General features: G+C 50.6%; 5 protein-coding genes across 5 annotated transcripts; 2 read left to right on the top strand and 3 right to left on the bottom strand.

The window, feature by feature from the left end:
* Nucleotides 1–519: 519 nt before the first annotated feature.
* Nucleotides 520–3,165, bottom strand: PV08_07418 (uncharacterized protein; the record flags this gene model as incomplete). The annotated part of the gene is made up of 1 exon (XM_016381748.1): nt 520–3,165. The coding sequence occupies one exon, from the start codon at nt 3,163–3,165 to the stop codon at nt 520–522; it is 2,646 nt and encodes an 881-aa protein (XP_016234850.1).
* Nucleotides 3,166–4,066: 901 nt separating this feature from the next.
* PV08_07417 (uncharacterized protein) lies at nt 4,067–5,221 on the top strand (the record flags this gene model as incomplete). Its single annotated transcript, XM_016381747.1, has 1 exon — nt 4,067–5,221. One exon carries the CDS (start codon nt 4,067–4,069, stop codon nt 5,219–5,221), a length of 1,155 nt encoding a protein of 384 aa, XP_016234849.1.
* A 540-nt stretch (nt 5,222–5,761) lies between these two features.
* On the bottom strand, nt 5,762–7,966 carry PV08_07416 (uncharacterized protein; the record flags this gene model as incomplete). Its single annotated transcript, XM_016381746.1, has 2 exons — nt 5,762–6,708; nt 6,763–7,966. The coding sequence occupies 2 exons, from the start codon at nt 7,964–7,966 to the stop codon at nt 5,762–5,764; spliced, it is 2,151 nt and encodes a 716-aa protein (XP_016234848.1).
* Nucleotides 7,967–8,763: 797 nt separating this feature from the next.
* Nucleotides 8,764–10,683, bottom strand: PV08_07415 (glutamine-tRNA ligase; the record flags this gene model as incomplete). Its single annotated transcript, XM_016381745.1, has 1 exon — nt 8,764–10,683. The coding sequence occupies one exon, from the start codon at nt 10,681–10,683 to the stop codon at nt 8,764–8,766; it is 1,920 nt and encodes a 639-aa protein (XP_016234847.1).
* A 490-nt stretch (nt 10,684–11,173) lies between these two features.
* PV08_07414 (uncharacterized protein) lies at nt 11,174–15,189 on the top strand (the record flags this gene model as incomplete). The annotated part of the gene is made up of 2 exons (XM_016381744.1): nt 11,174–11,187; nt 11,241–15,189. 2 exons carry the CDS (start codon nt 11,174–11,176, stop codon nt 15,187–15,189), a joined length of 3,963 nt encoding a protein of 1,320 aa, XP_016234846.1.
* Between the last annotated feature and the right edge of the window lie 644 nt (nt 15,190–15,833).

Genomic DNA, 15,833 nt, shown 5'->3' with positions numbered 1-15,833 from the left:
TGTCGCCAGTGCAGACCCAGCGGACAGACGGACCGGCATCTGAGAGTAAGTTCTCGATAAGAAGAAGCAGCCATGGTGAGCTTTGAGCTTTTCCACGGTGTTGAAGATTTCTCACGTGTAAGAAATAACACATAATAAGCGCGAGAGATAAGCAGAGTCGGAGTGAATGATTGGCCGACACCACCCATGTAGATCTCGAGGTAAAATGCGCCAAGAGCCAATCACGCAGCCCCGATAAGCGAGCCTCACCATGTCATGTATTTTATGTATGGTAAGTTACAAAGTACCCCTACTAATAAGGTAGCGACAGTGTCCTTGACATCACAACTCGCCCCTAAGGGGCCTCAGCCAGAGGTAGATCGTGGGCGCTGCCATCTCATCTACTCATCTACTCATCTACTCATAATTAACAACTTCAATGGCCACTCGCTATACCGACGTCCTCATCATGCTCGCTAACCAAATGCTTGTTGTTTATTTCCATAAATCTCATACATCATCGTAACAGTAGCACACTCATCAGAAGAACATCAGCTGGTCATCGGGCCAGCCTTGCTCCAACAATGCCTGGTGAATACTTTTCTCCATCGCTTCTGGACCACATACCAACACCAACGTGTCGTCTGTCCTGGTACAGTTGTCCTGAATCAGTTGGCCGTTGATGCGGCCGCGGAGTCCCGTCCAGTCGTCGGGAGCCTGGGTGAGAGTATGCAGAACTGTACACCGGTGTTCGTTCCTACTCGCCAGAGCATCGAGCTCGTCTTTGCAAAGGATATCCTCGAGTAGGCGATTGCCGTCGAAAATGGTACATCGTGTCTCATCTTCGGAATTGTTCATAACAGCGCGAAACACCTGATAGATTGGCGTGATACCACTGCCCCCACAAATCATGACGAACTTTTGCACAAATCTCTCCTTCCCTTGAACCAGGCATTTGCCGTTTCCTAGGTATTCAAACTTCCCAATGGGGCCCTTCATCTCGATGAAGTGGCCGATCGGAAGTGAATCCATGGCTTGAGACATCTTGCCGCCTTTCCAAGATGCATCTTCAAAATAAACCTTGACCAGCATGTCGACATGTCCCTTATCGTTGATTTCAGATATTGGTGTATAGCTTCGAATCACCGCTTCTCGGGTCACAGGATCTCGCAGCCGGACCATCAGGTGTTGGCCAACTGGGAGGCCAAGCCGTTGTTCAGGGTGATCTAGCCTGTAGGTGAAGATCCGTGTGTCCCAGGATACACTCTTCTTGGCGTTGAGGATAGCCCTCTTCCAGGCTTTCGAATCGAGGAATGTTTCTGTTGGTGTAGCTGATTGGTCTGGTTCCACCGTTGCCTCTGTTAGTGCCGTCTTTGCGGCATCGTCCAACGAGCCAATGTGGTATTTCGGCATCATCGCTTTAGCGGTCTCACTGTGGATGGCCATGAATTCATCGGTACTGTCGAGACCAGCTGCTGAAATGATGCTCTGTGCTCCACCAGGATGTTCGTCTAGGAAGGCTGTGCCGTCGTAAACTTCCCCTTTGACGACAAACCAGGGCGATTGAGCGCCGTCATGCTTTCTGAGTTCATCGATCGTGATGGTCTTCTTCAGGCCTTCTTTCACCATCGAGATCTCCTTCGTCGGCTGGTTGCTGGTCACAGCCGCCTCCTCACCTTCAAGTTTCTCGCCCCAGAATCCGTTTGCAAGATTGCCCCCGGCATTCTTGACTCTCTCCATCCAGCCGCCTGGCATCAGTGCAGGTTGCGTAGGATGCTCAAACTTCACACATTCGCCTTCTAGAGCAATGGTGACCCTGAACCACGGATTGTTCATCATGCCAAGCACAGACCAGTACATATCTCGTGGTTGCACATTCATGCTCTCGTCCATGGCTCGTACAAAGATATCTTTTGATCCAGTGAGATCAGAGATGGGAAGATCGATTGACCAGAAGCACCAGCAAAAGCACGTCTCACGCCACGACATATCGAGTCTACCTCCAAACATGTCTTTCTCCACCTGACGATATCGATCTTCGGCATAATCGATATTGGCAAGCCTCCATGTTGTGCCTTTATCGAGAGTTACCTCCACCCGGGTTATGCGCCTTCCACCACCACTGTAAGCGTATCCTCTGGCGGTATAGGTGCTGTTTGCCTCGGCTAGGCTCAACTGCTCCTCATGCTGAGGGTAGCAGATCGCTGAATTGGGGCTCAGGTCGTAGATAGCATATCTTTCGTCTGTCCACCACTTTGGGTTATTGGCCGATTCTTCCGGCGAGACCATGGTCGGCAATACTCGATTATCGTAAATGTGGTACCAATTGTCGCTGGGTGCGTCGGTGATTATCAGCTTTTTGAGCCATTTGACGGAACGACCACCGATCTGCCCAGGGATAACGGCACGCAAAGGCTTCCCGTGGTCGGGTCGGAGGGTTTCACCATTCATCTTGTATGCGAGCATAAAGCCACGATTCGGATCCATAGCCCAGTTTAATTTCACTGATGTTCCGTAGTATCCATTCGGGAGCTTGTCTGCACCTTCCATGCATACATACCTTGCCTTTCTCTTTGGTTTGGCTCGCCGAATCACTTCGGACATGACGACTCCAGTGAAAAGTGCAGTTGACAGTCCAGCGGCTCCCCAGGAGAAGCCTTTGCTCTTCCGCACCATGTTCTGCTCTTTCCGTCTGTTGCCTGCACATACTAGCGTTATTGGATATGTGACTTGCTCGAATTCCGTCATCAGCGATCTGAGTGTAATGGTCAGAGGATTCTCAACCAGGCCTTCTACTGTGAACTCCCAGTCGATGATATCTTCGTCGTTGACCTGTGGCACAGCTCCATGATTTCTGACATAGAATAGTTCAGGACTCGTTAGAAATCCTTCATTGAAGAGCGCTGTGAGCGGTGCTTCAACATTGAAAGGGTGTACACCCGTTAGTCTTATCAGTCTCGGATCTCGAGGCACGTGGCTGTCAGGTGTCTTCAGGTCGATGTCTAATGTCTTTGTAGGAATGGTAGAGGGAGGAGGTAATGGGATGTCGACGCTCTCATCTTCGGCTTCTGAGACATTGCCATCTGTGGGTGGGGGAGACGGAGGAAGAATATCTTTCGGTTGCTGGGTATCTAGATTGTTGATCTTATCGACAATGTGCTCTGAATTGCCCTTTGGGTCTTCCATTTCCTCTGATATCACCTATATCATAGGGATGTCCCAGGGGAGCACGAATGGTAGCGCCAAGGGACAGTTGGTCTGAAAGCAAACACACAAAAAGCAGAAAAAAGGCAGAGAAACAGAACCACTGGAATGACAACCCACTCCCAGAATATACATCATAAGCATCAGGGCAATGACGCCTCCTTGCTGTGGTAATACTTTCCATTGATACCGACCCGAGACTCCAGCGATTGAAGTGGCTTGGATCGAGAAGATCCGCGGGGACATTGTGATCTCAACTGGGTTGACAAGCTGATGCGAGGAAATAGTCGTTTGAGTTCTTATCTCAGAGCTATTCCGGAAGAGGTTAGATTCGTATTGTCGTAACGCCAGTACGCTTCCTTTTCGATATCCAAGATCATCGACAACTCCATGGGGATCTTGCTCGAAGTTTTAGATAAAATCAGGAAGAGGATGAGGATGAGTGGCGGGCCTTTGTACTCGCCACAGCATGCGCCGGGCAATTCGGATGCGGTCAATGCATGTTGCAATCCAAAGATGTCAAATGAACAGGTCAAGGGTCGTTTGGTAGGATCTTTTACTGCAAGGAATGTCCCCATGATATAGCTGGGCCGACAGTAATGATTCTGGGAAATAATATCCATTATGCCTTTGGGCTTCATGCGCTACCTCTAGAAATGCTGCGTCTGGTGGTTGGGTTGGTTGAGCGTCATGGCTGGAGTTTGTCCCTCGAAGAAAGCGATAGCGATTGCGATAGCTTTAACTATAATCATCACGTGACAGCGCGTTTCCTCGCTTCGAACCGCGTCTCATCGACGGAGTTTCAATGGCGAGAACATCAGTGCGAGCACCAGTACTTGATGAAAGAACATACCTTCGTAACACTCTAGCGCCTCATTCCGAGATGGAAGACGCGTTTTATGACACATCGTGGCTCGTCCACAGTGTGCGAAAGCTCACACCTTCATTCCTCGCCCTCCTTGCCCCAACATCGACAGACTCGGAGCGATCACAACAAACAGACATACTCTCCAGCCACGCCGAAGGCTTCGCAGAGTCCATCAGCCGCGACCGCCCGCGCTACGAGTCTGAGGAAGAGAAGGAGAAGCTCGGTCTTTTGAGGCAATGCAAATGGACCCAGCTGGGACAAGGAACGTCTGCAGCCGCGCAGACCCCAACGCATTACAGTGCGGGCAGGAAGCGAAGACGAGACGACGACACTAGTTCCCGTATTCACGGAATCTCAATAAGTCTCATATACGAGAAGTCGACCTACAAATTCATCATCTACACCCATACTACGAGTCTTGCCATCGCCTCGAAGCGCAACCGGACTGCGCCGTTGAGCGCCGCGTCCGTCGCAGTAGAAGACCAGACTGCAGTCCTCCTCTCCAAGTCATCGCCCGCGGTCCTGAAGGCGCTTCTTTCCTACCTATGCGACAAGTTCACGCCGCTACCCGACATCTACTCTCTGCACCTGCCCTCCAGGTTCATCCAGGGCACCCTGCAAACCTACCTCTCGGCGATCTCCTCATCACTCACGACTTCGTCGTCGTCTTCGTCAGACCTAACGCAATCGCAGATGCAGGATCTCTTCATCGACGTCATCAGCAGTGTTAAACTCACAATAACCTTTTCCGCCCCGGTCGCACCGCACTTGAAATCGCTTGACGTGGCCGTGGCTCCTTTCGCCGTGCTCAAAGCCATCCCGGAACCCGGGCTGCCCAACAACAGGGACCACTTCATGGGCACGATAGCGAACTTTATCTGGGCGCACACTGGTCTCAAGCTGCCAGTCGACACCGAGTACACCGCCACGGGCCCCGCGACCCGTGTCGACGAACCTGAACAGGCAAAGCCTGAACCGATGAAGATCTCCAGGATATCGACCGCCGCCTACGCCATTTCCTGTGACCATCGCGTCAAGTTCGTGGCAAGGGCAGTCAACGCGGTCGACGGCCCGGAACAACAGCCACAGGATAACTGCGTACGGGTTGCGAATCACGAACTCCTCGTTGCGGTGCTCGACGAGGCGCGCCGACGGGCTCTGCTTGGCTGAACGGCGGTTCGACGACCTTAATTTTTCTTTTTGTGGCTCTTTCCTTTCCAAATGGCTTCTGTATCAATAGATTTTGACGAATTACGAATGATTGTTTCAAGAATAACGTGGATAATGGGGGGTTGGAAACGAGAGCCTGGTTTTGGACGTCATGAGCATGGGAAAAAATCAGGAGCTGGTGATTCTTTGCAGGATGAGTGGACGAAAAGCCACCAATTGATGAGTCATAAGATGAGACTCGGGTAGATGGAAGCCTTGAATGTGTATCGGAAACCGCTGACTGTTTCATAACCATCACGTCCTCTCTATAGGTTTTGTCATGTCATTGTCACCTTCATATCTGGCCCCCGGTCGAGGCCCCGAGGTTCTATCTTGCCCGCCTCGACTTTTCCGGACTATAGTCATGAAGTTTCCGAAACCCGTCACGTTCTGGTGCTTGAAATAAAAAACAAAAAAGCTTCAGATGCCCGACGCCCGCTCGCTGTAAAAGGACTAAGTACACTCATTTAGGGCATGTGAAGCCGCATGCATGCTTTATGGTCATTCGCCCGCAGTGAGGACGTTCTTCAACCTTCCGTGGCCCGTCGACGACTGAGGGCTCGTGCCCATGTCGCTGACTCTTCGGACTGGGCTGTTCACACCGCTGCCCAAGCCTCCGCCGCCCGTATAGACGCTGTCGAATTCTCCTCGTAAGTTATCTACGAGTTTTTGCACACTATCAATTTCTGTGCTGAGGTCCTCCACATTGCCAGCCAGAGCGGCAACTTCATCAAATTTGCGTCGTTTGTTGGCGTCTGCAATCATTTCTTGCACCATGAACTTTTGTTCTTCGAGCACAATAAGTCGCTCGCGCAATTGTTTTTCTTCCGCCTCCAGCTCGCTGACGCGCGAGGATGCGAAACTAACCACAGACAAGTTTGATGAACTGTCGTGTCGGACATGGTTGTTGTTCAGCACGGCGAGGGACGATCGGGGGTCGCGAGGGTCGAGTTTGGGATTGTTACTACCACTGCCATGGGGGGTGGCGTGCTTAAGAACCTTCGGCAGCGACTTCAAAGGCAGCATGTGCAGGTGTAAGAACTGGGTGGCGTTCTGGTAGATCGCCTTTTGTAGCTTGAGTTGGGTGGGAGATTGGCTTGGTAGATCACGCATCCGCCGGGCGGCGATGTCGTATTGCGTAAATGAATCCATTAGACGCTTCCGTGTTCGTGATGCGTCTGAGATTTGTGATGAAGATGGCGGGTGGTCGGGATCTTGTAGTGCCTGGAGAAGTTTTTGGAATTTGGGCAATAATAAGCGGATGCCCCGTTCGAATTGTAGGAGGTTGTTGTATGCTCGGGAGAATGTTTGAATGGCCGGTGAGGTCAGTGAAGTCTGGAAATCCCGGTGCGAGAAGATCGTGTGGTTGCATTCCTTGCACAGGCGGATATCGAGAGCGACAGTGTTGTCCGGGGCCGGCTTTTCTGTTGTAGAGCGACGGGGGTTAGCTGTCATGGAATATCAGTAAGAGGATCTGGGAGGGTAAGAATGAATGAACTTACTTTTAGCAACATCAAGACCGATAACTATCGAGCAGCCAGTAACGGGATCTCCACAAACAACTTTCCCACATGTCCGACAGTGATGCCGTCGAAATGTGTACTGCGTGAAATCCTGCTGGCAGTACGGACATCGAAGGACATCGGTGTCATTCTGCCAAACGACGATACTCTGCTCGAGGGCTTTTCGAGGATCGTTCTGGCCCCAGTTCAGCGACCATCTCTTATTCGTTGAAGGCTGTACTACTTCTTCAGGTGGATTTGCAAGTAGTTGTGTTAACCTGGAGAGTCTCTTCTCAAGTCTGGAGACCTCCATTTCCTGATGACTGAGCTTCTTCCGCCTGACACTCTCGAAGTCTTCCATCCGATTTCGTTCAAGACCGTGCCTGTCCATGTAGCCTTCGCGGCTCTTATAGCACGTTTCACATACCCGATACCATAGTCCTCGAACGGGTTCATGCTGGGCAGACCTTGACAATTTCATTTGATACATGGTATGCTCGTCGCAAAAGAGCTTGCCACAGTGCCGGCAATTCACAACGCCGGTTCCTGCGCCTAATCTCTTCCCACATGAAGGATCTGAGCATACATCGTATCCGGTTCGTTTCTGCCAATGCTGCTTTGTTATGACATCGTCCGGGTCAATCACCGCAGGAGTCGGCTTCGGCGGAGTAGGAGGAGGAACACTTTCCCTTGCGATGGAATCGATCCTAGGGAGAGGCGTACTGCTCCGAGCCATATCGTGATTGGATTCGAACACATCCAAGCCCTTGAGTTTCTGGTTCAAAACAGCCAACGGCTGGAATTTCTTCGCCTTGACCATTTGTTGTTTGAACCAATCTTTCACTTCATCTTGTTGTTCCTCTTCAATCTCCTTATGTACATCGTCCAAGTGTCGGTTTAACTGTAACAGTGTGACCATCTCTTCATTGCAGATAGGACAGACCAGACGGTCGCCTGCAGCCACGGCCGCAGCGGAAAGATCTGGCCCGCCATGGTCTAGCGAGACTCGAGCGGCGATGTCTTGAGGATCTGATGAAGGAGGCGTAGACGGTTCACTCTCGGATGTATTCAATGACAGAGTCGAGTCAGAAGGCGAAAGGACGTGCGACGGTAGAGGGGAGGTCGGCTTTGGTGGAGGAACAGGCGGTCCAAGAGTCCTACCGCTTCCTAGGACTCTCCCTCCGCCTATGGTGCGCCGGGACATTGCACTCGGGTGTAGCTTCCATGAAGCCGGGGAAGATGCCTTTCACTACGGTGGCTGAGGTGGTTGAGGTGGTGGAGGGGATGGGCCAACCACTCGGCGGACGACGTTTCGTCAATCGCAACATCTGTATTACATAAGCAGCCATATGTCTACGGAACGGTCACTTCGATCCCATCTAAGTCGGGACACAAGTACACCCCACCGACTTCAATCGAATGGGCATTTCGCTTTCGAGAGCCATACCTCAGAGGGCTAAAGACTCGCCGATGCCGTGTGTATAGGTCATTTTTCTGACAAGACCGTTTTACTGAAGCCCTTGAGTCCTTGACCTCCGGCAGTTATCTTGTGTTTGAAAGCAAATCCAATCTCTACATCTCTGCACCGCGATACTAGGCCTGACTAGATTAGGAAGAGAGTACTATAAGTTACAGAGGAGGGCGGGCGCTCTCACATCAGTCAGTACAGTGGCTTGTCGGTCTCTTGAGAGTTGAAGCCTTCCGGTCTATTGGACGGGAAAGAGTGCAAGGCTGAGGCGAGCAGCACTGTCATCCAATCAAGTGGGCTGGGCCAAAGGGCAGGCTGCGATCTCAGTCAGGGCAAATGTGAGTACCACTGAGTAGAAATACTGTCACCAGGAGAGAGCATATGTAGAGTGAATTCTATCTCAAATAGGTACCTAGGGGCACCATTCCGATCAATCAACGCCATTTCAAAGCGTTGGTGAGGCTGTTCCTCCCAAACCCCATCGTAACATGCCCCATTGATTCTCGTAGCACAATGCAACTTTCCTTCGTCAATCATGCTGCCTTTCCAGCGTCCTCTTTCAAACTGACGATTCGATTCAGCACCACTTTACCCCCTGCCCCCGTCGTATCAGGATCAAGACAGAAGTATCCAGTCCTCATTGCCTGGAATCTGACCGATTCAAAGCCACAATTGTCCTTCTTCTCCCCGGCCTCTTCCGGCCATGGTGCTCGCTCTCGAATCTCCTTCAAGCCGACCTCGGCCATCGCGTTGGGATAGACTTTCAAGCTGTCTGGGTTGAGATCTGCCATGAAACTTGGCTCAACTGCATCAGGGTTGTCTGACTTGAAGAGGGGGTTGAAAACGCGAACTTCACATGCGACTGGCGAACCATGTCCAGGCGCATCAGCAACCCAGTGTATGTATGCCTTTGGCTTCTTGACCTTCTCGCCCTCTTCAGGTTTCTCGAACCTCGCGTGAATTTCTGTGACCAAGCCGGTAGACTCATCCTTCTTGAAGCTTGTTGCAACCACCGGATAGGGTACTTTCAGTAATCCCACTGGTTTCCCTGGAGCCATCCTGAAGAAGTCTTTGCTGTCAACTTCCCTGAAATCATCTCTTTCGATGTACACCTTTCTGGTAAAGGGCAACTTGTGAGAACCCATGTCTACATCCTTTGGTCCAAACGCATTCTCTAGCTCTTCATAGTGATTGTCCGGCAGGTCCTCAATGATGACTGGAATTGGATCTAGAACGAGCATGAGACGAGGTACTGTCATTTCCAGGTATTTACGGACCGACTGTTCGAACCGTTTGACTTGAATGTTGATGGTCGCAGTGGTGACTCCAAGCTCACTAACGAAAGACAAGATTGCTCCCGGGGGAATACCTCGCCTTCTTAATGCGACAAGGGTGTATAGTCTTGGGTCATCCCACCCGTTGACAATCTTCTCATCCACTAACTTCTTGATCTTTCGCTTCGAAAGTACTGTCCCTGTGATGTTGAGTCGACCATATTCTCTCTGCATTGGCTTATGTGGTACATCCACTTTGTTGTTCAACCACTCATAGGACACCCTGGAGAGGATGAACTCCGTGGTGCAGAGGGAATGGGTTATCCCTTCGAAACTATCACACAAGCAGTGTGTGAAATCGTAAGTAGGGTAGATTCTCCACTTGTCGCCAGTGCGGTGATGTGGCTTATCCAACACCCGGTATGCAACAAGATCCCACATCTGTGGGTTGCCATCTGTGAGATCCTGCTTCATCCGCAAGAAGGCTTCCTTGGGTCGGTACTTGCCATCTCTCATTGCTCGGAACTCAGCCAGCGATTCTTCGATAGGTCGATCTCGATGCCGACAAGCGTATCTTTCGTGCTTGTGTTTCGGGTCGGTTCCACCCCGCTGATCCTTGAGTTCTTCGTCGGTGCAATGACACACATATGCGCCATCCAGGGTGATCAGCTTCTCCGCCAACGCATAGAGTTGGTCGAAGAAATCGCTCGAGTACGTGATGAGCGCTGGATCAAAACCAAGCCACCGCACAATGTCCTCGATGGCGGTGAAATAGACTTCTTCTTCGGCCTCTGGGTTCGTGTCATCGTACCGAAGATTGCACTTGCCGCCATAAAACTTTGCAAATCCAAAGTTGATGGCGATCGCTTTGCTATGACCAATATGAAGATAGCCGTTAGGCTCTGGTGGAAACCGAGTTACAACGGGTTCCTCTAGTGGCCGTTCCTTTCGCACAGCCGCAAGCCATCCCTCCTTGAACATAGCAGTCGGGTCTGCTGGGCCCGAAGGTGTTGGGTTGACTGCTTTGGAAGGCTTCTCTGACGGCGCTTTCGGCTGCTTGGGGGGTTTGGGCTGTTTGGGTGCCTTTTCTTTCTTGGGTTTCTTGTCTGCCACAACATTCTCCACTTTCTCCTTGAGCCGCTCTGGCAAGGTCTTGCTGACCTCAACTGGTTCAGCCATCCGGACTAGGAGACCAATGTGAGAGGTGTCAGGAATATAAGAAATTCCGTGCCTCTAACGCTGTTGGGGGGGTCGTCTCAATGATTGGCACGTGAGACCGAATTTATCAGAACCAAATTTCCTCAAAAGGACCCCACTAATGGGAATTGTAGAAAGCTGCTCGTATGTGTTCTCTGAGCACCTCGATACTCCTGGGTGTTCAGGCGTCGATGTATGGATTGGCCTTTTTGATATCGCCGCTGGCCAAATGAGTCAAAAGAAGTGTTTTATGTTATCGATGAGGCTGTGACAAACATGCCAAGTTCTCCGGCTTAAAGCGGCATGTTTAGGGAGGCGGAATGCATTTGGCCGAAGACTCCAGAAACTGCGTCAGTCTACTGTACCGTTTTTTTCTAGGACACTGTGTTCCAAGATCTATCGCAGCCACTGCCACTGAGCAGATACAACTGCGCACTTTTGATTGAGCGCGAGCTCTTGACTGACGCTCGCCATGGCCCAGAAACCGTGAGTTGGACATCTTTGCAGTGCGTGGCCACTTCTAATCGAGCGAAATGTAGGGCGAAACTCGTCGACAACGACCAAATCCAGTCCGCTAGTCTTCACAACCCTCTACCTATCTATCTCAAGGCATACGTGTGGCCCTTCACGATACTATGGCCAATCTTCCTTGCGTTCTATCTCAATGAAGATCTCTACGACGAATACATCGATGGCCAAGAATGGACCTTTGTATGGATAGCGACTATCACCACTCTTCAGTCCTTGGCCTGGCTCTCGACAAAATGGAATGTAAATCTGGATACCGCTTTTACTACGACAAAAGCCACAAAGGTTGAAAATGCGCAGCTTATCAAAGTCATTCCTATCGTTAATTCCGGTTTGCCGTCGATATGCAAGTTGGAAAAGGGAAAAGATGGCAGGATCTTCTTCCTTTTCCAGAAGAGACGTTTCGATTACTCGTCGGAGAAAGGCACATTCGCACCGTTATCGTATACTCTGGACGGGCAGAAGAAGCCTTTGCTCCGAGAGTTCCAGCTGACCAAAGGTCTGACATCTGCGGCCGAAATCGAAACAACCCAGCAGCACTACGGGGACAACACGTTTGACATCCCTGTCCCTACTTTCATGGAGCTGTGGAAAGAGCATGCTGTTGCACCATTCTTCATCTTCCAGGTCTTCTGTGTCGGCCTGTGGTTGCTTGATGATTACTGGTACTATTCACTATTTACGCTGTTCATGTTGGTGGCGTTCGAGAGCACCGTGGTTTGGCAAAGACAACGAACTCTGAATGAGTTCCGCGGTATGAGCATCAAGCCTTATGATATCTGGGTGTACCGAGAAAGGAAATGGGTGGAGATCAAAAGCGACAAACTGCTTCCTGGTGACCTTGTGTCTGTCGGCAGAACCCAGGAAGATTCTGGTGTGGCATGCGACATGATTCTTATTGAGGGGACTGCTATTGTGAACGAGGCTATGTTGTCTGGTGAAAGCACTCCGCTTCTCAAAGAGTCTATCATGCTCCGACCCGGCGATGCACCAATCGAGCCGGAAGGGCTGGACAAGAATGCTCTACTTTGGGGCGGGACAAAAGTTTTGCAGATTACCCATCCTGCCGCTAGCGAGGATGCACCGGACAGCATCCCGACCGTCAAGTCAGGAGTACCCTCTCCGCCTGACAATGGAGCTATGGCTGTAGTCCTGAAGACTGGTTTCGAAACTAATCAAGGAAGTCTTGTCCGGACTATGATCTATTCCACAGAACGTGTTTCGGCCAACAATGCCGAGGCTCTGTGGTTCATTTTGTTCTTGTTGATTTTCGCACTGGCAGCATCAGGATATGTATGGCAGGAAGGCGTTCGAAACAACAGAAAGAGATCAAAGCTACTTCTCGACTGTATCCTGATCGTCACCAGCGTTGTGCCACCCGAATTACCCATGGAGCTGTCGCTCGCGGTCAACACTAGTCTGGCAGCCCTCAGCAAGTTTGCCATCTTCTGTACAGAACCTTTCAGGATACCCTTCGCTGGACGTGTTGACATTGCCTGCTTTGACAAGACCGGAACACTTACGGGCGAAGACCTGGTTGTCGACGGAATTGCCGGTTTAGGCCTAGGCAAAGCAAATCGCCCGACTGAAGCTGATGGAGCTCAATCGACCATTACGAAGGTTCCGGACTGTGGTGTATACACAACTCTTGTTTTGGCTACAGCTCATGCTTTGGTCAAGCTCGACGAGGGTGACATTGTCGGTGACCCAATGGAAAAGGCTACGCTGACAGCCCTCAATTGGACTTTGGGCAATAATGATACTTTGACAAATGTTCCTCCATCAAAGTCAAAGAAGGCACATTCGACTGCGGGCGCATCTCACATCGTTCAGATCAAACGACGTTTTCAATTCTCATCTGCTCTCAAGCGTCAAAGCTCTGTGGCGACGGTTTCTATCACGGATCCAAAGACGGGACGACGAGGCAAGGGTACTTTCGTTGGTGTCAAAGGAGCCCCTGAGACAATTGCTAAGATGCTCGTTGATGTCCCTCCCAAGTACGAAGAAACATTCAAATACTTCACCAGAAATGGCGCTAGAGTACTTGCCCTTGCTTACAAGTATCTTTCTACCGAAGCGGAACTTGGTCAGAAACGTATCAACGATCTAAGCCGGGAAGAAGTGGAAGCTGGACTGACTTTCGCCGGGTTCTTGGTTCTTCAGACTCCTCTTAAGGAGGACGCCATTAGAGCTGTCCAGATGTTGAACGAAAGCAGTCACCGAGTCGTGATGATCACTGGAGACAATCCCCTGACTGCGGTTCATGTAGCGCGGCAAGTTGAGATTGTTGACCGCGACTGTCTGATTTTGGATGCGCCAGAAGACGACGATTCAGGCAAGAAGCTGGTTTGGCGCAGTGTCGATGAGAAAACAATCATCCCTGTCGATCCGACTGGGGCCATCGATCCAAAAATCCTTGAGACGAAAGATCTGTGCGTTACAGGTTATGCCCTTGCTAAATTTAGTGGGCAGAAAGCCTTCAAGGATTTGCTGAGGTACACTTGGGTCTATGCCCGAGTGTCTCCGAAGCAAAAAGAGGAGATATTGATTGGGCTCAAAGATCTAGGCTATACCACTCTGATGTGCGGTGACGGCACGAATGATGTTGGTGCTTTGAAACAGGCTCATGTCGGCGTGGCACTTCTCAATGGTTCACAGGAAGACCTCACCAAGATCGGTGAGCATTTCAGAACCACCAAAATGAAGGAGATCTATGAGAAACAGGTTCAGCTCATGAAGCGGTTCAACCAACCCGCACCACCTGTCCCGCCTGGAATCGCTCATCTTTACCCGCCTGGTCCAAGCAACCCGCATCACGAAAAGGCGATCAAGGCTATTGCTGAGAAGAAGGGCATTAGCCTTGAGAATGGCGATGCTGAAACTGGGGGCATTGAGACGATCACTTCACCTGGAGCCCAAGCCATCCAACAGTCGAGTACCCATCTCACAGCCAAGGAACGTCGACAGCAAGAAGCTCAACAGAAAGCTGCCAGTTGGGCGGATAAATTCACCTCGTCTATGATGGAAAATGAGCTTGACGACGGCGAACCACCCACAATTAAGCTAGGCGATGCTTCAGTTGCCGCACCATTTACCAGCAAGTTGGCCAATGTTGTTGCCATCCCGAACATCATTCGCCAAGGTCGATGCACACTGGTTGCAACCATTCAGATGTATAAGATCCTCGCCCTCAACTGCTTGATCAGTGCATACTCTCTATCCGTGATTTATCTTGCTGGCATCAAATTCGGTGACGGGCAGGTCACGATCAGTGGTATGCTCATGTCAGTGTGCTTCTTGTCGATATCGCGAGCAAAGCCTGTCGAGGCACTATCACGCGAACGACCTCAGCCAAACATCCTCAACGCCTACATCTTGGGATCCGTCCTAGGCCAATTCGCCATTCACTGTGCTACATTGATCTATCTCTCTCGAGTTGTGTATTCTATCGTTCCTCCATCTGACGAGATTGATCTGGAAGGTGAATTCGAACCCAGCTTGCTCAATAGTGCGGTCTATCTCATGCAGCTTATTCAGCAAGTCTCGACTTTTGCCATCAATTACCAAGGCCGTCCATTCCGTGAGAGTATCAGAGAGAACCGAGGCATGTACTGGGGTCTCTTGTCTTGCTCTTTTGTGGCTTTTGCCGGTAGCACGGAGTTCTTGCCAGAGCTCAATGACAAGCTACGCCTTGTACCCTTCAGGAGCGACTTCAAATGGACATTGACCACGCTCATGATTGTTGACTTTTGTGGCTGTTGGGTCGTTGAGCAAGTCTTTAAATACCTCTTCAGTGACTTTAGACCCAAGGACATTGCAATCAAGAGACCGGACCAAGTGGCCCGAGATGAAAAGCGCAAGAGAGAGATCATGGAGAAGGCCGAGCAGGAACGGATTGCGGCAATTGAGGAAAGACGAGGAGTCGCCAATAGCACTGGGCCAGCCGCCGGACGCAAGTAGTGAAAGTTGGACTCGGACGATACTGTATTTCTAGATAGAATGGAACATTGTAGAGAAGGACTACTAGAACAATATCATTGAATACTGCTGAAGATGTCCGTCAGAAGAGAAATACTCTCGTTGTTGCTGTGGAGAGACAGCAATGTATTATCAGGACTTGCGTCCTTCTGTTTGACAATCTTCCATCTTGATGTACTCGTGAATTGTTGCTCCACTGGTACGGAGTATCCGGGGTCTACTTAGACGTCGGCATACAACCCCTATTCATCCCCAAACACCAAGGGCGCGCACCAATGACAACATCAAACACAAGGCGCACAGCGATCACGGCTAGTATTTGACCCCAATGCAAAGTCGTGACGCAGCGGCCGGAAGACCGAATCTTGCATCCCAAAGGTGGCTAGTTTGGCGTACTTTGTACGAGACATTTACTACCATATCCCGTGTTCAAACGGCGAATACCCGGCTGCCAACACCCCGTCCTAATCCTCGGAAAAGGGAGTCTGGTTGCTTGCGGAGAAGCAGAATCGAACCATGGACATCAATAAGCTGCTGATTAAAGAGAAAGATTAATGGCGCAGGAATATACCCCGACAGTGGCATAAAATCAACAGGAAGATGCCGCACAGGTTGATGATCATCCT

This window comes from Exophiala spinifera, assembly GCF_000836115.1.
Source record: "Exophiala spinifera strain CBS 89968 unplaced genomic scaffold supercont1.5, whole genome shotgun sequence".
Lineage (NCBI taxonomy): Eukaryota > Fungi > Ascomycota > Eurotiomycetes > Chaetothyriales > Herpotrichiellaceae > Exophiala > Exophiala spinifera.
This window is presented reverse-complemented; position numbering and strand designations above follow the sequence as displayed.